Below are 24,854 nucleotides of genomic sequence, written 5' to 3' on the forward strand. Positions count from 1 at the left end.
AGCACACAGGGACCCTTTCTCATGCATTTGATACACAAACAACAAAAAATGCAGACATATAAAGGAATCATCCAACAATAGAAAAGAGAACCTCCCAATGCCCCAACCCCAATTTTCCCAGCAAAATGGTAAAATATTGTTCATAAGTACAAATATGTTGACGGGGCAGTTAGCTTGCCTGCTACTAAATGGCTCTGTTTCCATTATAGCATGGTAAAGGAAAAGTTGTATTATATATTAGCTTACCTTTGAGCATAGATCCTCCTTTAGTGATGTCATGGGTGTGGTTAGTGCCCATATAAATGCCTGTGTGAAACGGGCCTAGTAGATGGAGCATGGGACCCAGACACCCCAGAGCTGCTAAGATTTAATCTTCTGCAGTATTGATCTAAAGAGCTCCTTGCAGGGCCAAAGTCTCAGGCAAGGTGGTACAAACCATGGGAGGCATGACAGAGTCCTCTTATGTGAGCAGTGGTGGAAACTTGGCAATGAGTGTGCCATCTGGGAGCATGCCTGGCTGGGCAGAGCTGTAGAAGGGACAGTGAGAGGGAGAGAGACTGGTACACTAATGAGGGCATCATGATCCCCCTGACCTTCAGCTGCAGGTCCTGTGATGAGGTGATATTATCATATAAAACATATCAAATTCATATGTGCAATATGAGTATAAACATTCATAGGTAATATGTCAATACAAAATAGGTTACATACATGCCCCTCATGTTTGAGGCTTGCGCATTAGCAACATAGGCTAATTCGTGCAAGCCAAGTAACTCACTAACTAACTGGTAGGGTTGAGTTCCCAGGAATGGACAAGCTGTTTTTCCTGGGTGGTCCCTAGTATAATTCAGGAGGGGGGCCTCCTTCCTTTTCTGACCTGCCAAGCTGCATGCCCAGTTAAGGGTCTGGTATGGATTTAGGGGGGGGGGGTCCCTTTATTGTATGCGGTCCCTCTTGATGTCCATACCAGACCCTTAAAAAGATAAAGGGTCTGGTATGTATTTTAGGCGGAACCCCACGACTTTTTGTGTGATGTCCCCCCAATAACATGTTTATGTTGGCTCATTGTCTAGGACGAAAATGAAGGGAATTCCTGGCCATTTGGTTACAACTGTAATTTACCAGAAATTTAAACTGCATTTTAATCTTTGTAAATAACATTTTTGCTGTAGTAGGTTGTATACCATGTACAGATGTGGCACTTCACAGGCTGGGTCAGGACATCGCCAGGCATGATATTTAAAAAAAAAAAAAATGTTTTGTTTTCAAAGTTTCACTTAAGCATTACTAAAATTGCCGCTCCCCGCTAAACGTTTTTTTTTAAATCAAATCATTTTTTGTCACTGGTACATGTCCCTCAGGGCACAGCCCAGCTCCACATGCCCTTTGTTTGACAATTCTTTGCCTATTAGCCTGGAATATAGCTCTCATTAAATTCAATAGGAGTGTGGATTCAACATCCAAACCGAACCGAGGTACATCTGGTTCATCAATAAAGACGGCTATGGGCCTACACTTTTATAAAAAAAAAGGGCTGAGCTATTCAATACTTCATATATTGGATCATCTTACTCAGCTGACCAGGGACAAAGGCTATGCTTTGCACTATAGGTTGTTCCTTATTTATGGTGGCACACCTGTAATGTTTTAAACCAAAAGTTAAAGATTCACAAACTCCCCATGGTAGTGGCGAACCAGAAACTCAATTCCTATTAGAAACAATGGTGGAACATGTTTGTGCAGTATGTGTGGTCACAGCCTTTTGTAAATTTTTGTTTATTAAAAATCTTACAATATAAAACTTAATAAAAACATATTTACATATACTGAATAAATAAATATTATATATATATATATATATATATATATATATATATATATATATATATATATATATATACACACATATACACCCACACATACACAAAACTAGCTTACTACAGCATAGAAAACAGAAAAAAAAATTTTTTTGCCAGAAAAACATCAAAACACCCATAGGCTAAAAAACGAATAAAAAGTTAATCCATACATGCAGCCTTTTTTTAAAAATTTGATCTTATAAAAATCTAGGGGACATGAAAGAATAGAAAGAAAAAACGCACACCCAGAGACTCACAAACAGCGGCTACAAAGACCTGACATTCCTCCACGTCTTTGTTCAAGCCCCCTGGTCACCATCTGCTCCCCTCAAGACCCTGAATCTTCCCAACCTCACCTAGAATGTTGTGCACCACCAACTTGACAGGAAGGACTTTTTCCCGAGTGGAAACCTGACACCGTGCATTCCATGTGAAGTAATAGACTACTAAGCTAACAAGAATAAGTGTCTCAAAATTAAAAACCCCAGTGAGTCTCAAAAGCCCCGTACGCCCACTCCCCATAACTCAAGCGGGAAAGGAAAGAGATACCCAGAGCCCACCCACCCACTTATAGACTTCTATATTGAAGGGGCCCTGAAACAAGAAATGGTCCATAGTCTCCTCCACACTGTCACACTCCACTCTTGGACAACCACAATTCTCCCCAGATCTATGCTTCAAGTTGCCCTTCACATAGTGTGCCATGGAACAAGAGCCAGGCCAAATCCCAAAACTTTAAAGGGATACTCTCAAGATTTTTTAAACGCAGACCCTCCCTCATAACAGGGCCTGGGCCATCCCTCAAGGCTAGTGCCTCGTTAAAGACAGATTTAACAACCCTCCTCTCCAGGACCTTCCTTTCAAGAGATTTAATTTCCTCTGCCATCACTTGCCACTGCCGAAGCATTTTCAGGCATGGTGCAACATAAGCTGGGAGCTCACCATGTCGGACCCTCAGTCTTTTCACTGGCTCCCCATTCTCCCAGCTTTGCACAAAAGGCCTAAACCATGACTGAAAAATACAGAACCACTCAGGCGGTTCCTCTGCCAGCATATTACCAAAATTATGTTTCATAAAAACATCATAGAAAAAAATACCACTGAGTTGACCATACCTAGGACACCCATCTCCTGGGAAGGTAGGTTACAGTCTTTTGTAGGCTCCTCCAGGGGCTCATGTCAAAATGGTTAATGCAAGAGCACAACTGAGAGGCAGATGTCATCCAAAACAAAAAGTGCCCAAACAAGGACTATGATGGCAGGATCACCAGGTATTTTTTTTATTGAAATATGCAGATTTAAAATTATTAAAACAACTTTTGAAACTGCATACAATTCTACAAGGATATCTATATTTGTTAATGGCATGATCCAAATTCCCTGTATGTTGGGGTTAACTAGTTTAGTTTGTAGATAGACCCCTCTTTTCTTCAGGTTTCCTCAGGAGGCTGCTAGATTTCATAGCAGGCATAGGGCTCAAAAAAGTATTGTCTCTTTACACATCAAATGTCCACTGTACTTTATTTTAGGAAGTAAAACTATGTTGGATTAAACTGCCTTGTCTTATTAAAGAGTTTAGCTAACTGCAGAGTAAATGTATTTAGCAGTTGGGCATACTAAGATCTATAGGATGGACTAAGGGCTAAAGGAGGTATATCAACGCAAAAAGCTGTGCTTAAAACAGAACATGCAGTCTCCTTGTCACTTCCTGTGAAATAAACTAAGATTTCGAATAATCTTACATCTCTTCCAAGCTATCTTCTAGAAAAAACAAATCACCCCACCTCCCATGTAAAGGGGATAAAACGAGAAATACACATTTGTAGTCAAAATCAGGAGACCAGCTTTGGGCTCTATCAAATAAACAGTACAATGAGTGAGCCTTGTTACCCTAGGAAAAGAAGTGTGTTATTGGTAGGAAAATAAAGATATAAAAAGGTGAAGGAACAGCACATAACGACTGAATGGATGTTGAAAACTGCCATCTACCCACCATTAACAATAATATAAGCACTAAGAGCACTTTATATCAGATTGGACACTATTGCAACATTACTATTAGTAGTATTCACCATGGACTTTCACAATCACTAATATATGTTATATTTGCAATCTATTTATTTTTGGACTTTTGAATTTTACTTATTTATTTCACTTATTGGAAAGATATTGAGTCATATTTACTGATGTATTTTTGATAATCCCGTAATAGATATTTATTTATTTAAGCGCGGTCCCCCACTAAACCTACAAAAAAAAAAAAAAGCCATCACATCTAATAACTGGTAAGCTGCACTATATACATTTTAGTTTTCCAGGTTGTTTTAAAGCTTGTATCTTGATTTAACTGATTGGGTTTAAAGCAGAATGTTTTTCACAGAGCACATATTTTGATATACGACAAAGTGGATAGGTGCGAAGGCAGATATAATATATGAGCCTCTGCAGAGAGATGCAAATCAAATATCTCCAGTGAATCATGGTTCCAAATTCAAGTTTGAGTTATTGATGCAGTGTGTACTTTAAGGTACCGTTCATGTTCAAATTTTTACATGCTTGCATTTTTACATTTTAGTTTCTAATAATTTCTAATTTGTAGCCTATGTTTTGTTTTGTGTGTGCTTATATTGATTATAGTGTATCTTTATCAAAGATATTGCTTGTGTATTGGTTGAATTTTAACCATGAATTAATAAAGAATTCTTAAACACCTCTAAATCCCAAGCTTAGGGATGATAAATCTTCTCAATAACTTTAACTTTGCTCAATTCAGTCAACTTTCTGCACTATATACACATCATTTTCTAACTAAATGAGCCCAATTGAATTCCAGGATTGCACGCCAATATATTTATTGATGAGGATCAATCATAGATCCCTCTAGGCATAGACCGGCTATCCTCATCAACCCCTTTTTCCCACTCACTCACAATATGTGACTAACTGATTTTCAAATATTCTTTCCAACCTGTCTGTCAGGATTATTGGGGAGATTAAATAAAAGAAAAATGGAATTATAAAGGCCATGTATATTCAGTCCTATATAGAGATTCTGAACAGTACAGCAAGCATCTTGTATGAGATCATGTTCTTTTGAACAAAATGTCTCTTACAAAAAGGTCTTGTATTTTCAGCAGATATTTCTGTAAGTCTTAAAAACGTAAATAATGGGACTTTCTGACATTTCACCTGATAAAAGCCTAGCCAGGATGGCACTAGGTTTTAAAGGGGGGGGGGTGATGTCTTTTTGATTGTCTGTATTTTACAATGAGCAATAAGTTCAGTATATTTTTTTTTAAAGGTTCGTTTAAAAATACATTTTAGAAAAAATTGTCACGTGTGAGATGTATATTAACGATAATACATTGTATTTTTATTATTGATATAATAAGTGTGAACTTGGAATTTATAAAATGTTGGATATATAAATATATATATATATATATATATATATATATATATATTAGAATATTTCTTTTAAGTGTAAGGACTTATGTGTCTTGAAACAAATTACTTCATTTTAAGGCATATAAAGGGAGTGTTTATATAAGAATTGCTTCAGCCTTGGCTAGGTAATATAAATCCTACAAGCCAGACACAAAGTCTGACAGCATATGACAGGATTTTGATAATTTAAGGATTTTCACTAGCCAGAGGTCATAGGTTATCAGTGTAATAGTGGTACTATTGTATTCTATATACTGAATCTAACAGTAATACAATATTGCCCCCTTTTGGGGACTGCTACTAAATGTAAAGATTTGGTATCTGGGTATAGTATATGGGTAAAATCAGTCATTTCCCATTAATATATATACTGTATTAATAATATATCCTTCTTAAATGGCTTTACCAGGTTCAATCCTTACCTAGATATATGATGGAGATATTAGATGGACATGTATATATACTATGAGAGTATGGAAAGATGTTTATGTTGTTTTTATGATTATTCTTAATTGGAGAAATTATTATATAATTCTAATATCCAAAATACTGGATGATTAGTAGAGGCGTTGCCAATGACCTCACCAGTAGGGATGGACGAAAATCGGCCGGGGCGGTTCGCGAACGTCAGTCGCAAATTTTCTCAAAAGTCCGCGAAGCGAGAGTTCGCGGCAGGCCCCATTGACTTTAATGGGAGGCGAACTTTAAAAACCTTTAGGTCATATTTGCAGCCACAAAAGACATACTAGCTGTGCACAAATAGTCCCAGCACATGGACAATGTCATAACAGAAATATTGCAATTGAAAAAGTTGCCCTAAATTTTTTTTTTTTTTTTTACAGTAAAAAATATATATATTTTTTTCATAAATCAGCCAGAACTGCCTGCAGCCGGTAAATAAATTGTGTAATACATATAGGGTCCATTCACACATCTGTAAAATGGGTCCACATCCATTCCACAATTTGGCAGAACCTTTACAGACCCATTGTTTTTCATTTCCAGTCTAAAAAATTTGGCATTCACAGGATAAAGAAGTAAGTGTCGGCCATTCAAGGCCCCAAAAATTAGCCCACATGTGTTTACCTGACAGCTAAGAACGTAGTATTCTGTGGCTGAAGGTACATTAGGCATTCACATGATACAGAATTAGGTGTCGGCCATAAAAGGCCACAAAAATTAGCCCACATGGGTTTAACTGACAGCAAAAAAATTCGTTTTTGATGGCTAGAGGTACAGTAGGCGTTGACAGGATACATAAGTAAGTGTCGGCCTGTATAGGCTCCAAAAATTAGCTCACATGGTTTGAACTGACAGCAAAGAACTTTGTTTTTGATGGCTACAGGTACAGTAGGCGTTCACAGGATACATAAGTAAGTGTCGCCCTGTATAGGCTCCAAAAATTAGCTCACATGGTTTGAACTGACAGCAAAGAACTTTGTTTTTGATGGCTAGAGGTACAGTAGGCGTTCACAGTATACAGAAGTAAGTGGCGGCCTGTATAGGCGTCAAAAATTAGCTCACATGGGTTGAACTGACAGCAAAGAACGTAGTATATGATGGCTAGAGGTACAGTAGGCATTCACAGTACACAGAACAGTAAGTGTTGGCCTGTATAGGCTGCAAAAATTAGCTCACATGGGTTAAACTGACAGTAAAGAACGTAGTATATGACGGCTAGAGGTACAGTAGGCGTTCACAGTACACAGAACAGTAAGTGTCGGCCTGTATAGGCTGCAAAAATTAGCTCACATGGGTTGAACTGACAGCAAAGAACATAGTATATGATGGCTAGAGGTACAGTAGGCGTTCACAGTACACAGAACAGTAAGTGTCGGCCTGTATAGGCTCCAAAAATTAGCTCACATGGGTTAAACTGGCAGCAAAGAACGTAGTATTTGGTGGCTGGAGGTACATTAGGCATTCACAGAAAAAATTATTGTCGGCCTTGAAAGGCCCCAAAAATTTGCCATTCAATGGACATGAAATGTCTTTTATGCCGCTGTATGTAGCGAAGCCAAGGACCAGGAATTGTTGTGGGTGGATGGCGGTCTGGCGGATATTTGTGGCCTAGCATGAGGAATTTTGATGAAACCTGGTCTACTGGTCACATGTGTTGAATTCCTCAGAGATCCATGCCTCATTCATTTTTATAAATGTGAGGTAGTCTACACTGTCTTGAGCTAGGCGTGGGCGCTTATCGGTCACGATCCCTCCTGCTGCGCTGAACGTCCTTTCGGACAGGACACTGGATGGGGAGCAAGCCAACATTTCCATTGCAAATTGTGCAAGCTCTGGCCAGAGGTCAAGCCTGCCCACCCAGTAGTCCAGGGGTTCATCACTCCTCAGAGCGTCCACATCGGCCGTTAACCCGATGTAGTCGGACACCTGTCGGTCTAGGCGTTCCCTCATGCTGGATCCAGAGTACAGCTGTAGATGGTTCGGCTGAAAGAAGGATCTCATATCTGAAGTGGCCAAGACATCTTTAAACCTCCCTCTTCTTGCAGGCGCTGTTGGATTGCTACCCGCAACTGTCTCTCTGTGACTGTAAATTCCTCTGCCAGCGCACGGAAAAGCAGAATACAGCATTTTCTGCAGCAAGGCCTGGAAGTGCTGCATTCTGACGGCCCTCTGTGATTGTGGTAACATTTCCGCCATTTTGTGTTTGTACCGGGGGTCTAAGTACGTTGCCACCCAGTACTGGTCCTTGGCCTTTATGCGTTTTATACGGGGGTCCCCCTTAAAACACTGCAGAATGTAGGCTCCCATTCGCACTAAATTGGAAGCGGTGTAGTGGCCTGCTTCCAGCTCTTCATCCAGGATAATGTTGTCCTCGTTCTCCTCCCCCCATCCACGGATAACACCAGGGATCCCAGAAAGGTTTAAAGCATTATCTTCTTGCTCCTCCTCATCCCCCCAGCACCATCCTCCTCTGACTCCTCTTCAGACTCCTGCTGTTGATTTGTCTCAGATGGAGTAGCACCCCCTGGGAATTCATTCAACATTGCGACTTCCTCATCTTCCTGCTCCTCAACGGCTTGATCAATGACACGACACAATGCATGCTGCAGAAAGAAGGCGTAAGGTATGATGTCACTTATGTCGCCCTGGCCGTGACTGACCAGTTTGGTGATCTCATCAAATGGCCGCAGAAGTCTGCATGCGTCCCGACACTGGCGAGGTGAAAAAAACCCAAGCTCCCCAGAACCTGTCCTGCCGCCGAGTTCGAACAGGTAGTCGTTAACTGCACATTTCTGCTGGAGCAGCCTATTGAGCATATGCAACGTTGAGTTCCATCGCATCGGGCAGTCACAAATAAGACGCCTGAGGGGCAGGTTGTGTCGCCGCTGAATGTCAGCAAGGCGAGCCATGGCTGTGTAAGATCTTCGGAAATGGGCAGAAATTTTCCTGGCCTGCCGCAAGACATCCTGGACCCCTGGGTATTTGGCAATGAATCATTGCACCACCAAGTTCAGGACGTGTGCCATGCATGGCATGTGTGTTATTTTGCCCTGTTTCAGCGCACTCAGCAGATTGGCACTGTTGTCGCACACCACGTTACAAACTGTCGAATTCAGCGGTGTCAGCCACTGATCTGGCTGTAAAGGCAAAGCTGAAAGGAGTGCAGGACCAGTGTGGCTCTTGGCTTCCAGGCACAACAGACGCAGCACAGCATGGCAACGTCTCACCTGGCATGTGGAAGAGGTTCTGGGGATCTTGGGCGGCGCAGGTGAAGAGACGGTAGCAGCGGAAGAGGAGGAGTCAGCCGAGGAGGAGAGGGAGGATGAAGGAGGAGGAGAAGAGGTAGGCCTGCTTGCAATCCTTGGCGGTACAACTAAATCTACACAGGTGCCACGGCCGTCAGAAGGTTCACCCAGTGGGCAGTAAAAGTGATATACCTTCCCTGCCCGTGTTTGCTAGACCATGTGTCTGTGGTCAGATGTATCTTGGCACCAACACTGTGTGCCAGAGATATATTCACTTGCCGCTGAACATGGCCATACAGCTCTGGAATGCCCTTCTGCGAGAAGTATTTCCTGCCTGGGACCTTCCATTGTGGTGTTCCAATGGCCACAAATTTCCGAAAGGCCTCAGAGTCCACCAGTTGATATGGCAGTAGTTGGTGGGCTATCAATTCCGACAAGCCAGCAGTCAAACGTTGGGCAAGAGGGTTATCCGGCGTCATCATTTTTTTCCGCTCCAACATTTGGACTACAGAAGCCTGCCTTTTTCCAGAACAACGTGATGACGGCATCATGGAAGGTTGAGTGGAGATCAAATGTGAGGAGAGAGGAGAAGGAGAAGGAGCTGGACGGTGAGAGCCTGGAGTGTGGCTTTGTGGGTTCTGACGGTGTTGCTCCCACTGGGCTCGGTGATGGGAGTTCAGGTGCCTTCTTAAGGCGGTTGTCCCTAGGTGAGTGTTGGGCTTACCGCAACTTATGCGTTGACTGCAAAGGCTGCAGATGGCAACACTGTTGTCAGCAACGGACACATTAAAAAAAGCCCACACTGCGGAGCCATAAGCCGGCGTCCTGGGAGAGCTCCAGATGTGACTGTACATGGTTGATGGATCGCTCCTGATACATTTGCAGTCTGCTTTGTACCTCTTGTGCAATGCAAGTTCTGACTGCCTCTCCTCCCTGTCTGCCAGTCCGTCTCTCCCTCTGAACTTTCTTCCTCTTCCTCTCTTGTGGCCACCCGTGACGTCCATAGACTCATCATCATCCACGTCACCTTCCCCACCACTAACATTTGAGATCTCGGCGTAGGCAGCAACAGCAGGGACCAACCTCCTTGGGCTGATCTGGGTACTGTCGTCAGACTGCTGAGTGGCGGCTGTTGCTACCTCCTCTTCCTGATCTGATGCCAACAATGGCTGCGCATAACAAACGTCTTGTGATGGATCGGAAAATAATTCCAGTGACTAAAGCGGAGGGTATGTGATGGTGGTGGTGTCTTTGAGGGTGCACACAGCAGAACGTGAAAAGGGTGCAGATAGAGAGGATGAGGAGGGTGCAGAAGAGGAAGGCTGAGTGACCCACTCAACCAAGTCTGGTGCGTCCTTTGCCGTAATTGCACGCGCCTTTTGAAACTTCACAGTTAGGCTCCAGCCTACTGCTCCTGCTCTACCCCTACCACCCCTGTGTACGTCTCTGCCTCTTCCTCTGCCTGTCATGTTTTTAATTACCCTGTGACAAAAGTCTCTAGAGAATCGCAGTATATCTAGAAAAAGGTAGATAACACCCCACTTCAATATGTGGTGGGCCACTGGTCTATCACACCAGTTCTACAAATAATTGGGCAGTAACTGTTGTCACTGTGTGTAGCACAGTCAACACAGCAAGAGAGGCCAAATTTTTGCAGGACCAAAATACACTCTTAGAAAAGTATACTGTTAAATAACACCACTTCAATATGTGGTATTGGGGGGCCACTGGTCTATCACACCAGTTGTTGAAAAAATTGGCCAGTGAGTTTGGCACTGTGTGTATCAGACTTCACTCAGCAAAGAGGCAATATTGTTGCAGGACACAAATACTCTTGTAAAAGTATACTCAGATAACACCCCACTTCAATATGTGGTATTGGGGGGCCACTGGTTTATCACACCAGTTGTTGAAAGAATTGGCCAGTGAGTTTGGCACTGTGTGTATCAGACTTCACTCAGAAAAAGAGGCAATATTGCTGCAGGACACAAATACACTTGTAAAAGTATACTCCGATAACACCCCACTTCAATATGTGGTATTGGGGGGTCACCGGTCTATCACACCAGTTCTACAAATAATTGGCCAGTAACTGTTGTCACTGTGTGTAGCACAGTCAACACAGCAAGAGAGGCCAAATTTTTGCAGGACTAAAATACACTCTTAGAAAAGTATACTGTTAAATAACACCCCACTTCAATATGTGGTATTGGGGGGCTACTGGTCTATCACACCAGTTGTTGAAAAAATTTGCCAGGGAGTTTGGCACTGTGTGTATCAGACTTCATTCAGCAAAAGAGGCAATATTGCTGCAGGACACAAATACACTTGTAAAAGTATACTCAGATAACACCCCACTTCAATATGTGGTTTTGGGGGGCCACTGGTCTATCACACCAGTTCTACAAATAATTGGCCAGTAACTGTTGTCACTGTGTGTAGTATTGCTGCAGCAATGCTCATTCGCCACACCTGTCACAATGCTGCACAGTGCACAATAATACTACTAATCCTCTATATTATGCTTTCTACAAAGTATATTATACTGTGGATTAACACCCTCTCCCACCCCCCTTTTTTGTGCACTGCACAGCAATACCAAAAAATTTGCAGCCCTTTAAATGACTTTTGTGGACATTAACAGAGCGATTTGTGTCACTGCTGACGATCTCTAACTGCCCCTACAGCAACCACTGGATACCTCTCCCTATACTAAAGAGACTGTAATAGACCCTATAACGACATCGGAGCACTTTAAATGACTTTTGTGGACATTAACAGAGCGATTTGTGTCACTGCAGATGACGATCTCTAACTGCCCCTACAGCACAGACTGAATAACCTGTCCCTATACTAAAGAGAGACTGGAACTATACCAATATACCAGCCCTGAAAAGGACTTTTGTGGACATTAACATAACGATTTGTGTGACTGCAGCCGATTTCTAACTGCCCCTAAAGCACCGACTGAATACCTGTTCCTTACCTGAAAAGAGACTGTAGAAGGCCTATACCAAAATACCAGCCCTGAAAAGGACTTTTGTGGATCTTCACAGCGCTATATGTGTCTAGCAAACTCTCCCTGATGAGCACAGCAGACCTCTTCCTACACTGGCAAAAAGCGGAATGTGAAATGGCCGCCAGGTCAGGTCTATTTATAGGGCAGGGGGACTGTCCATGTGCTGGAATGTTTCAATTGGCTGTCCCGTTCCACCTGACGGCTGTGTCATGGGTCAAAGTTCTCCCCAATGTAAACTAATATGGCCGCCGCGAACGACGACATGTGTTAGCAAATTTGGCGGGTAGGAAACAAACCAAATTCGCCGCAAACCGACCGCTGGGCGAACCGCAAGGCCATCTCTACTCACCAGTTAATGGATAAAATATCCCAACCAATGGGGATAAAGTTCCTCCTTCTGGGTTCGTCTTATAGTAATTTTACTGTCTTTTTGTTCAATACAATATAAAAAGGGAACCCCAGATGAAATTGGACACATATACATTACGACAACACTCATTACACTTACAACACACACGCTACTCACATCCATACATATACTCATTTATACATACTCCATTTTGCTCCATCATTTATCTGGAACTTTGAAGGACGCCAGACGAAACTCCTCCCTAACCGGCCTCCATTTTGGGAAGGCAGCCATCTTAAGGACTCTGGTAACGATAATTTTAAGCTAGCAGCCATTTTAAATGTGGTAAATATACCTTGCTGTTTATTTGATTATTATTTACTGTTGTTTATTTCCTTCCTTATATGTTTTATATTTCATGTTTAAGGGTAACGAGATTACAGTCCCAGCCGTATGAACCATATTAGATTTTTCTCTAAAAGCTGATTTTTGTTTTTATACATTTTTATTAATATCAGATTTAGCGCAATATTAGCGATATTAGTCTCCCATTTTGCATAGCCTATTCTCACTCCAAGCGGAGTATCGGACGCGCTTCCTGATTGGCCAGGAGAAGGATCAGTGTGGCAATAGCGAATTTTCATTCGCTATTGTCACACAATGGGTGGGCTCGGGACGCACTGCTCTGCGCCCGAGCCCACCCTTTGCACCGCCCTATTAGAGCCTCTGGCTCTAATCAGGTGATGTAAAAAAAAAAAAACTCATTAAGCTCCATGCGTCCGGTGCCCTGCATGCAGATTAGGGGGCCGGACGCTTGGATGGGGGGGCGGTGCCCCTGCGTCCTCAATAGACCGGCCGCCCATATATCTAACAAGAGACATTCCCCATATATCTAACAAGAGACATTCCCCATATATCTAACAAGAGACATTCCCCAATTATGCAGCAAGAGACAGTCCCCATATATGCAGCAAGAGAAAGTTCCCATATATCCAGCAAGAGACAGTCACCATATATCCAGCAACAGAACAGGCAGTCCCATATATCCAGCAAGAGACATTCCCCATATATCCAGCAAGAGACATTTCCCATATATGCAGCAAGAGACATTTCCCATATATCCAGCAATATTTAACCCCATATATCCAGCAACAGAGCAGACAGTACCATATATCCAGCAAGAGACATTCCACACATATCCAGCAAGAAACAACCCCATATATCCAGCAAGAGACAACTCCATATATTCGGCAAGAGACAGTCCCATATATCCAGCAAGAGACAGTCCCATATATCCAGCAAGAGACAGTCCCATATATCCAGCAAGAGACAGTCATATATATCCAGCAAGAGACAGTCCCATATATTCAGCAAGAGACAGTCCCATATATCCAACAAGAGATAGTCCCATATATCCAGCAAGAGACAGTCCCATATATCCAGCAAGAGACAGTCCCATAAAACCAGCAAGAGACAGTCCCGTATAACCAGCAAGAGACAGTCCCATATAACCAGCAAGAGACAGTCCCATATAACCAGCAAGAGACAGTCCCATTTATCCAGCAAGCGACAACCCCATATATCCAGCAACAGAGCAGACGGTCTCATATATACAGCAAGAGACAGTACCATATATCTAGCAAGAGACGGTCCACATATACTGTATACAGCAAGAGACAGTCAAATAACCAGCAAGAGACAGCCAGTGAGCAGTCAAAGTCTCAGGACAGGATAGGACACCACACCACATGGCAACTCTTGCTCACAAAAGGAACATCCCATCTGCTACAGGGAGAGACTGAGTGCAGCTGATATCACTCTGCCTTCCGCACTCCTAAGGCTGCAGCCGGCACTATAGGAGCTGTGTCAGCTTATGTGGCTGCCAGCTCACTCTGTGGGCCAGCAGCAGCATAAACCAACTGTAAAAAAAAAAAAAAAAAGTTCTGCCCTGTGGCAGAGGTGCCGAAACGCAGTTCCGGAAAGTTCCAACAGAAAAAAAGCCCTGCTTATATATCTAAAATACATAACTAAATATTTTGGCATTTACTGTTCTTACCAACTGGAGCCTGGACTTCATCTTTTTGTAGGAACCTCTCTTCCTCAGTTATCTCATGGATCCTTTTTGGGGTGCCAACATAAAAGAAATGCTTCCCTGTAGACAAGAGTGTAGTTTCATCTGAATGTAGTGCACATGAAAAAAAAAACATTAATCATGTTAGACAATCTTAGTGTCTTAGTTCACTATCATTACAATAAGTACAAGGCTTTTCATCGGTACCTCCGATGACATGATAAATATTGTTCAAAAGTAGTTCAAAAAATGTTTGCTTTTAACATTCAATTTTACAATGAATGGAGTTTCCCAAACAAAAAACACATTATCTATTAGAAATTCGTCTGTTCAGGTAGCTGTCTGGACCAGGGGAACACACATTTGTTGTTGCTAGTGGCCAATCGAGCGATCAACTTGGGTGTACAATCAGCCTGCCCTGACTGTCTCTTGCTGTATACAGTGCCTTGCGAAAGTATTCGGCCCCCTTGAACTTTGCGACCTTTTGCCACATTTCAGGCTAAAAAACTTAAAGATATAAAACTGTAATTTTTTGTGAAGAATCAACAACAAGTCTCTATCAGTTTTGCACATCGAGAGACTGAAATTTTTGCCCATTCCTCCTTGCAAAACAGCTCGAGCTCAGTGAGGTTGGATGGAGAGCAATTGTGAACAGCAGTTTTCAGTTCTTACCACAGATTCTCGATTGGATTCAGGTCTGGACTTTGACTTGGCCATTCTAACCCCTGGATATGTTTTTTAGTGAACTATTAAATTGTAGATTTTGCTTTATGTTTTGGATCATTGTCTTGTTGGAAGACAAATCTCCGTCCCAGTCTCAGGTCTTTAGCAGACTCCATCAGGTTTTCTTCTAGAATGGTCCTGTATTTGGCTCCATCCACCTTCCCATCAATTTTAACCATCTTCCCTGTCCCTGCTGAAGAAAAGCAGGCCCAAACCATGATGCTGCCACCACCATGTTTGACAGTGGGGGTGGTGTGTTCAGGGTGATGAGCTGTGTTGCTTTTACGCCAAACATAACGTTTTGCAATGTTGCCAAAAAGTTTGATTTTGGTTTCATCTGACCAGAGCACCTTCTTCCACATGTTTGGTGTGTCTCCCAGGTGGCTTGTGGCAAACTTTATACTACCCTTTTTATGGATATCTTTAAGAAATGGCTTTCTTCTTGCCACTCTTCCATAAAGGCCAGATTTGTGCAGAATACGACTGATTGTTGTCCTATGGACAGAGTCTCCCACCTCAGCTGTAGATCTCTGCAGTTCATCCAGAGTGATCATGGGCCTCTTGGCTGCATCTCTGATCAGTCTTCTCCTTGTATGAGCTGAAAGTTTAGAGGGACGGCCAGGTCTTTGTAGATTTGCAGTGGTCTGATACTCCTTCCATTTCAATATTATCGCTTGCACAGTGCTCCTTGGGATGTTTAAAGCTTGGGAAATCTTTTTGTGTCCAAATCCGGCTTTAAACTTCTCCACAACAGTATCTCGGACCTGCCTGGTGTGTTCCTTGTTCTTCATGATGCTCTCTGCACTTTAAACGGACCTCTGAGACTATCACAGTGCAGGTGCATTTATACGGAGACTCGATTACACACAGGTGGATTCTATTTATCATCATTAGTCATTTAGGTCAACATTGGATTATTCAGAGATCCTCACTGAACTTCTGGAGAGAGTTTGCTGCACTAAAAGTAAAGGGGCTGAATAATTTTGCACACCCAATTTTTCATTTTTTTTATTTGTTAACAAAGTTTGAAATATTCAAATAATATTGGGCCACTTCATGATTGTGTCCCACTTGTTGTTGATTCTTCACAAAAAATTACAGTTTTATATCTTTATGTTTGAAGCCTCAAATGTGGCAAAAGGTCGCAAAGTTCAATGGGGCTGAATACTTTCGCAAGGCACTGTATGTTTTGAATCTTGGCCGGTCCCTGCTGAACCAGTCGAGATTCGATAAGTCTAAGGCTGGCTTTATAGTGAAGTTCTCAAGATAGGCATCATATGACTATGGGCAACAAGAGGGCCTATGGATCTTACTAGCAGAATTTTTTGGCTGGGAAGGACTTGAATTAAAATCATTATTGTTCCATGGAGATAAGGGTGGTGCAAAGGAGGTCAGCACCATACCCTGGAGATAAGGTTGGTGCAGAGGAGCAGAGCACCATACCCTTACATTGCATAATCACCTTTACTCACCAGGTAACTTCATTGCTATCCTATATCTATGACCACCAGTGAAGTTGTAGAAAAATATAAATAAGTTGAATCCAGTTCTGTTTTCATTAAAAATGTATTAGTTGTTTTTAAAAATGCTTTATGTTTCTGAATCAGTTTTTTTTATTCAGTCTTTGCAATCTTCTGCAGAGCAGAACTCATAATGGAGGAGGTAAGGGCAGCACTGTAAGCCAATAAGGTTGAGCACTCAGTAAGGTTGTTGACAAAGAGAAAGCACGATGATGGGACCATAAGTGTGATATGCCCCTTCACTGGTCAATCAGTAGGCAGGGGGCAGGTCACAGACTAAATTGTAGTTCTTAACTGCGCACACAAAAGAGTGAGGTCAAGGCTCTGCTGTCTGACAGGAATGCCTGGATCATCAGACTTGCTGAAAGGATTCCAAACAATGTTATCTTGCGTCTGTATATTACTCATCCCCCCAATGTAATGGAGATTAAAAGATGGAGACATGTTTGCCAAGCTGGGTGGCAATCATAGCTCCCTCCATGGATTCAGTGGAGTAGTGAGCGTAGCCACCCTATGATGGAAAATGTCTCACTGGAAGAATCGTTAGGTAAAAATCTTTGACTGTAAGTGCAGGTTCACGTTTGTGCGATCACAGAGATCGCATGTAATTCAGAGCGCACTGCTCCTAAAATTACATGCAATCTCTGTGCCCTGCAAATTTCAGCCATACAGTTTGTATGGCTGAATTCGCACCGCAACCGCACTAAAACACGCACAGGACCCTTTTTTTAATCCGCAGCAGAATCGGATCGCATGGTGGTTCACACTAGTGCGATCTGATTCTGTGTGAACTTGCAGATCGCACTGCGATATGCGATCTCAACTGGGGGTGTCGTTAACTTTTAATTGTCACCCCCTGCGTATCGCATATGGCAGTGTGAACTGCCAGATGTGCAGATGCGATGCGGGAACACGCTGTATATTCGCAGCATTCCCGCATCACACAAATGTGAACCGGGACTAAAAGGAATCTATGGAATGATCACTCACTGAATGGTACACCTTCTAATGTAGAAGTCAGCTCTGCTTCTTCATGTTCATTACTGATCTCTCCATCCGAGGTCGCATTCCACAATGTCATATCCCCGCCATGAATTCTGCTCCTTGGCTGTCTCCTCATATCTTCTTAAGGGGAAAAAAAGAGTACTGGTATAGAGCAGTTCACCAATTAGAATAACGTTAAAAATAAATATATATATATATATATATATTTATATATATACATACACATACACACACACACACACATACGTACACACACTCACTGGCCATTTTATTGGGTACACCTTGCTAGTCCGGGTTAGACCCCATTTTGCCTTCAGAGCTGCCTTCATTCTTCATGGCATAGATTCACCAAGGTGTCGGAAACATTCCCCAGAGATTTTGGTCCATATTAACATGATAGCATCACACAGTTGCTGCAGATTTGTCGGCTGCACATCCATGATGCGAATCTCCTGTTCCACCACATCCCAAAGGTGCCCTATTCGATTGAGATGTGGTGACTGTGGAGGCCATTGGAGCACAGTGAAATCATTGTCATGTTCAAGAAACCAGGTTAGTGTTGTGTTGAGCTGACCTTGAGGGGTTGTCCTGCCTTCTTAGGGGGCTTTTGTTTTTGCATAATCAGACCACTGGGTGGAGCCTGGGGTGGTGGGGGTTGGGTGACCTGTTGTCACTTGTTTTCTTTTGTATGTTTGTCTTGTGTGGCAATGTGTTGTATGTTGCATTTCATTGAAAAACTTTAATAAACAGAAATGTCAAAAAAAAGAAACCAGGTTAGGGTGATTTGAGCTTTGTGACATGGTGCATTATCCTGCTGGAAGGAGCCATCAGAAGATGGGTACACTGTGGTCATAAAGGGATGGACATGGTCAGCATCAATACTTAGGTAGGCTGTATCGTTTAAACCATGCTCAGTTGGTACTAAGGGGTCCAAAGTGTGCCAAGAAAATATCCCCCACACCATTACACCACCAGTCTGTACAATTGATATAAGGCAGGATGGATCCATGCTTTCGTGTTGTTGAAGTCAAATTCTGACCCTACTATCTGAATGTTGCAGCTTAAATCGAAACTCATCAGACCAGGCAACATTTTTCCAATCTTCTGTAGCACCCTACAGGTAGGTGCTAGGTAAAACCATAGTGGGCCTTGTCTGCTTAACAGCAGGGTTGTGATTTATCTAGTCAGGGTGTCAGGGCTTCCAGATGTGCCTGCTGAGGGGAGAAGTATCCCCACTGGCTCCTGTGAGAGGCGTCTCATAGGGCAGTGTGGGAAGCCCAATCAGGGAACACATCCCAGCTTGTAACTACCCCAGAAGGCAGATTATGCTGCAAAGGATTCTGGGAGTGGATATAAGTTTGGGGGGAAGTGCGTGGCACGGTGTCTTTGGCGGGAGCAGAGTCCCAGGAAGGAGAGTGCGGCTGTCTCTCCTACTGTCTGAGGAAGGTGGATGTCTCAGGGTGTCGCCTGAGAATCCAGAGAGTGCTGAGCTGAGCTAAGGGGATCCGGTGTGCAGAGAGCCTACGGAGAGAGAGAGGGGTCCAATCCCAGGAAAGCCTATACTGCGGATTGCCCCTGGGGGTCTGCCAGAGTCAGGGGACCACTCCGGGAGAGGTTCGGGGATCCAAGGCCAGCTAGCTGTAAAGGGGTTACCTAGGTTGAGGACCCTGAAGTTGTAAAGGGGCTACATAGTCAGTGGACCCTGAAGAGTTCAAGGAGCAAAGGGGGCACCTGCAGTTTGGGCCCTGAATTGTATTGCGTGTGCCAGTTACAGTGTTAGCTATTTGGAGTTCTACAAAATACTACCTCAAGCTGTGCCAGGCGGGGGAAAGTATTCAAAGACTTACACAGTGAAGCAGTGTCAGGAGTTCTACAGTTCTCAGTCTTGGATCTACTGGACTATAGGTTGGAGATTTAACACTTCCTTTGATTTACAGAGTGTTCTCAGAGTCAGTGAGCGTTGGTTGGCGCTGGCTAGCGTCAAGGAAACAGCAATGGGCATTTTTCCAGGATCAAAGTCCCAATTGTAATTAGTTCAAGCTGAGAGGAGTATCCCACTCATTCCCTTCTCCCATCGCCTTAACTTATAATAAAAACCACAAACAAAGATGCCGGAGTTGTCACTGTTTCAATTGTCACACCTGGGGACTCAGCTCACATGGGCTGGAGAGGATTCCGATACTAATGGCAGGCCCACATCAGGACACAGGCCTGAAAACCTTGCTACACTTCTATTACCCAATTTTGGTGAACCTGTGCGAATTATAGCCTTAATTTCCTGTTCTTAGTTGACAGGGATGGTACCCAGTGTAGTCTTCTGCTGTTGTAGCCAATCTTTTTCAAGGTTCGATTTGTTGTGTGTTCAGAGATGGTATTCTGCATACTTTGGTTGTAACAAATGGTTATTTGAGTTACTTTTGCCTTTTTATCTTCACGAACCATTCTGCTTGTTCTCCTCTGACATCAACAACTGCCACTCACTGGATATTTTCTCTTTTTCGGACCATTTTCTGTAAACCCTTGAGATGGTTGTGTGTGCAAAATCTTAGTAGATCAGCAGTTTTTTAAATACTCAGACGACCCTGTCTGGCACCAACAACCATGACAAGTTCAAAGTCATTTAAATCCCCTTTCTTTTCCATTCTGATGCTCGGTTTGAACTTCAGCAAGTCATCTTCACCACATCTAGATGCCTAAATGCATTGAGTTGCTGCCATGTGATTGGCTGATTAGCAATTTGTGTTACTATGTAATTGAACAGGTGTACCTAAATAAGTGGCTGGTGGGTGTATATAAATATATACACACACACATTTTATGAATATTAGCACATGAGAGGAGCAGCATAAAGGAAAAGGGTAATTTCCTAATTGTTTCAAAGTGTTTTAAGAGAAGATCATTTCACACCTGCCAGAAGAACTTAAAAAAAAATAATAATAAAAAAATAGGCACGTAAAACAAAAGAATTAGAAGATTCCGCAAATTATCAAATTTAAGAGCACTAAGTTCCGGTTCACACTAGTGCCATTGCATGTGATTCGCACCGCATTGCTGTGCGATGCAATTTCAGCCTTACAAAATGTAGGACTGAAATCTCATCGCATTTGCACCAAAATGGTATAGGACCCTTTTTTTGGTTTGCACTGGAATCGGATCACCTAAGCGATCCGATTGCTGCACCATTTCACAGTTGGCACTGCGATCTGTGAACCAATCTGGGGGTGTCATTACCTTTACATTGACACCCCCAGCGATTCGCAGATCTTGGTGTGAACCACTGTGCGATTCTGGTGCTGGGAACGGGCACTGATTGGCAGGGTTTCCAGTGTGAACCGGGACTTACAATATTGTAAGCTATACGCCCGAAATTCCCAAATATAAATGGTTTATGTATGTTATTATAATCTGTCGTGTTACAGCGCTCATATTTTCTTAGCAGTTCATGTGGCCACATCAAAATTTTCACCCGGTCCAGTCAGAGAACACTTTCCATTCATTAAGAAAATGCAATCTTTTCCCTGAATGGTGCCCATGCCAAGTGAGAGATCTCCTGTGTTCAGTAAACAGCAGCTCAAGATGAGACCCGAAAGTTAGTAGAGATTGCTGTAGTATTGGTACCTATGATAGTGATTTCCAGCTTTACCAGGGATCCCACAGGTATGGAATATACATACTTACATTGGTCCAAGCTGGATGTAGATATTTAAAAATTGTCAAGATTCCAGCTTTAAAGAGGTTGTAAACCTCAGATTTTTTTATTTTTTTGGAAAAAAAAAACACCTGAAAGACAAACACATAATGAGCTAGTATGCATCACATACTAGCTCATTATGAAATACTTACCTTAAAACGAAGCCCCGAAGTGCCGAACGCTCACCTCTTTCATAGGCGACATGTTCTGTTGCCCTTCTTCCGGGTTTGCGGCATCCGGCCATCTGATTGGCCGGAGCCGCGATTACGTCACTCCCGCGCATGCGTGCGGGAGCCGACGGTCACGGCACGGGGCTCTGAAGGAACGGCACCAGCGGCCGTTCCTTCAGAGCGCATGCGCCAGCGATGTCACTGGCTACATTTAAGGTAAATATCTCCTAAACGGTACATGTGTAGGAGATATTTACAGTAACTATAGGTAAGCCTTATCATAGGCTTACCTATAGGTGCAAGTTACAGAGGAGGGTTTACTTCCTCTTTAACATACAATTTCCTTGGTGTAGTATCCTACAGCAAGCAATCAGTCTCAGCTTGTACTGGCATGAACTCAGCAGAGTAAATTTTGATTGGTCGCTTTGTGTTTTTCTATTTATTAGGAATTCTTTGTTAAATAATCCATGTATTCCCAAATGTGGACCAAGAAACACCTAAAATTACCAGTTGCTGCCCTGTCAACTGCCTGACCACATACTGGCTTCCAGCTCCTCAAATGGCATAACCAGGGCTGGCCCAAGACATTGTACTGCCTGGGTCCAAAAATTAAATGCTGCCCCTCCCCAAAAAAAAAATCACGCCCACCAAAAGGCCCATGCAATTTTATTTTATATCATGATAATTAAAACTAAAATAAGTTTATCAGGAAGTCAGATTTATATGCAACAGCACCTCGTCTACATGCGCAATTATATGACATACCATTATGTTCAATTCCAAACCACAAACGCCAGTATTATTTTTTTTGTCTGAATGTCTGACGTCTTTGCGCACACCACAATCACATAAGGAATGTTCCTTGTAGGGGACCCTCTGCCTCCTCATACTCATCAGTTTGCACTACGGGCGGCAGTATGAGATGGGGAAATGCCGCCCCGTAACGTGCCGCAAACTGATGACACACAAAACTGCTGGGAAAAAAAGTCTTGGGCATCAATTTGCTGCCCCTTTCAAAGTTTTGCTTGGGTCCAATGGACCTAGTGGGACCAATAGTAAGGCCAGCTCTGGGCATAACTACATAAAAAAAAAAAAAAAAACTCTGGAGTTCCTTCAACTCCTCCTCCTTATTGTGGGACTCTTATTTAATATGACTGCATACTCTCAGGAGTGGAGACTCTGGGGTTGATTTACTAAAGGCAAATAGGCTTTTCATTTTGCAAGGGAAGTTGCACTTTGCAAGAGAATTTCCCCTTTGCTTAGTGGATGTATTAAAATGTACTTTGCAAAGAATACCCAATCACATCCAAGGAAAATATTAACAAAAAAAAAAAAACACATGCCTGCACATGATTGGATGATGCAAGTTCACAGAGCCATATTTACTAAGCTGTGAAAACAATTCTCTTTGCAAACTGCAACTTCCCTGACAAAGTAAAAAGCCCATTTGCCTTTAGTTAATCATCCCCAGTTTGTAAGGCCAGGCAGCACCTGCCAGACTCTCAAGCTGAAGAGTCAAAATCTACGGTTGAAAATCTGTTCCAATAGATGACGGAATATTCAGACTTTTGAATAGGCCTAGCTGAAACTGTTCCTCTTTAACCGCTTCTGGACTGCCTATATACTGCGGAAGGGCGTCCCGGCTATGCAAAATCACATAACTGTACTTGATTTTGTGCATGAGGTCTGGGGTGCACGCGCGAGCCACCGGTGACCCGCTGCTGCTGTGACTGGTCACAGTGGGAGCCAATCAGCGGGTCCGGCAGCTGCGACGGCCGCCGGACACCCAGATCGTTCTCTGGAGAGGCAGAACGGCGGTCAGCCTATGTAAACAAGGCAGACCGCCCTTCTTAGCAGAAACACGGATCTCTGTTTCTCTCCAGTCACAGCATTCCCCCCACAGCTAGAAAGCACTCCCTAGGAGCACACCTAACCCTTTGGTCGCCCCTGATGTTAACCGCTTCCCTACCAGTGTCATTTATACAGTGACAGTGCATTTTTTTTTTTTAGCACCGATCACTGTATTGGTGTCACTGGTCCCCAAACAGTGTCACTTAGTGTCAGATTTGTTTGCCGCAATGTTGCAGTACCGCCAAAAACCACTGATCGCCGCCATTACTAGTAAAAACTATTTAAAAAAAAAAAGAAAAAGCCCATAAATCGATCCCATAAATCGATCCCATAGTTTGTAGATGCTATAACTATTCCGCAAACCAATCAATATACGCATACTGGGATTTTTTTTTTTTTTACCAAAAACGTGTAGCAGAATACATATTGGTCTAAATTGATGAAGAAATTCGATTTTTTTAATTTTTTTATTGGATATGTTTTAGAGCAAAAAGTAAAAACGTATTATTTCATTTTTCAAAATTGTCGGCCTTTTTTTTTTGTTTATAGCGCAAAAAATAAAAAAAATTGCAGAGGTGATCAAATACCATCAAAACAAAGCTCTATTTCTGGGGGGGAAAAAGGACATCACTTTTTTTTGGGGGGGGGGGTACAATGTCACATGACTGCGCAATTGTCAGTTAAAACAATTCAGTGCAGCTTTGCAATAAAGGGCCTGGTCAGGGAGGGGGTAAAACCTTTCCGGGGCTGAAGTGGTAAGGGATAGTGACTGATAGAGATACTTAAACTCATACCTGATAAGAAGCAATGTGATGTGGTGAATTATGCTTGCTTTGCTGCTTCCGCTGTGCCATAAGATCGGATCACTGTGGTTTCTATAGACACTGGCAACAAAGCTGGGTGGAGCGGACACCTTGGCACAGTGTCATGTACAATTCCCCTATGCAGGGGAAGCCTTTATTCTAAATTCTGTTTCCAAGCCGCTTCACTAATCCTGTAACAACAGTCCCATGTGTCTGCTACCACCACCACTCCTTCTTTTAAAGCATACCTGTACCATAGCACCAAAAATAAATCTATGAAAGCTGAGAGTAGGGGAGACCTGGTGTGAACCGACTCTTAGTGCCTTATGTGCATCATATCAGCCTCAGAACCTGAGTAATGAATATGTGTCCTGGTTTAAAGGGATGAGGTGGCAACCCTACTTGTACAGTGACTCAGGGACACTAAGTAAGGGAAAACTCTTCACCACTCTAACCAAATTTAGGTTAGGCTTCAAAGCTTTAGAGCCTACCTCCAGATTAAGCGAAAACCTAAAAAAGAAAAAGATAAAAATGTTATTCTTGCCTAACCACTTCAATACTGGGCACTTTTACCCCCTTCCTGCCCAGGCCAATGTTCAGCTTTCAGCGCTGTCGCACTTTGAATGACAATTGCGCGGT

General features: G+C 42.9%; 1 protein-coding gene across 1 annotated transcript in view; it reads right to left on the bottom strand.

Annotated features, from left to right (window-relative positions):
- The window catches only part of LOC309546508 (uncharacterized protein C11orf97 homolog), a 129,248-nt gene extending 104,986 nt beyond the window's left edge, over window positions 1–24,262 (bottom strand). The window contains exons 1-3 of the mRNA XM_082246248.1: window positions 24,207–24,262; window positions 17,686–17,820; window positions 14,438–14,533 (exon numbers count right to left, since the gene is read on the bottom strand). Of these exons, the coding sequence (XP_082102374.1) occupies window positions 14,438–14,533; window positions 17,686–17,815 (226 nt within the window). The 5' untranslated portion in view covers window positions 17,816–17,820; window positions 24,207–24,262. The remainder of the gene's footprint in view (window positions 1–14,437; window positions 14,534–17,685; window positions 17,821–24,206) is intronic.
- Window positions 24,263–24,854: the final 592 nt, after the last annotated feature.

The sequence above is a fragment of the Pelophylax lessonae genome, assembly GCF_965119305.1.
Source record: "Pelophylax lessonae genome assembly, chromosome: 2".
NCBI lineage: Eukaryota > Metazoa > Chordata > Amphibia > Anura > Ranidae > Pelophylax > Pelophylax lessonae.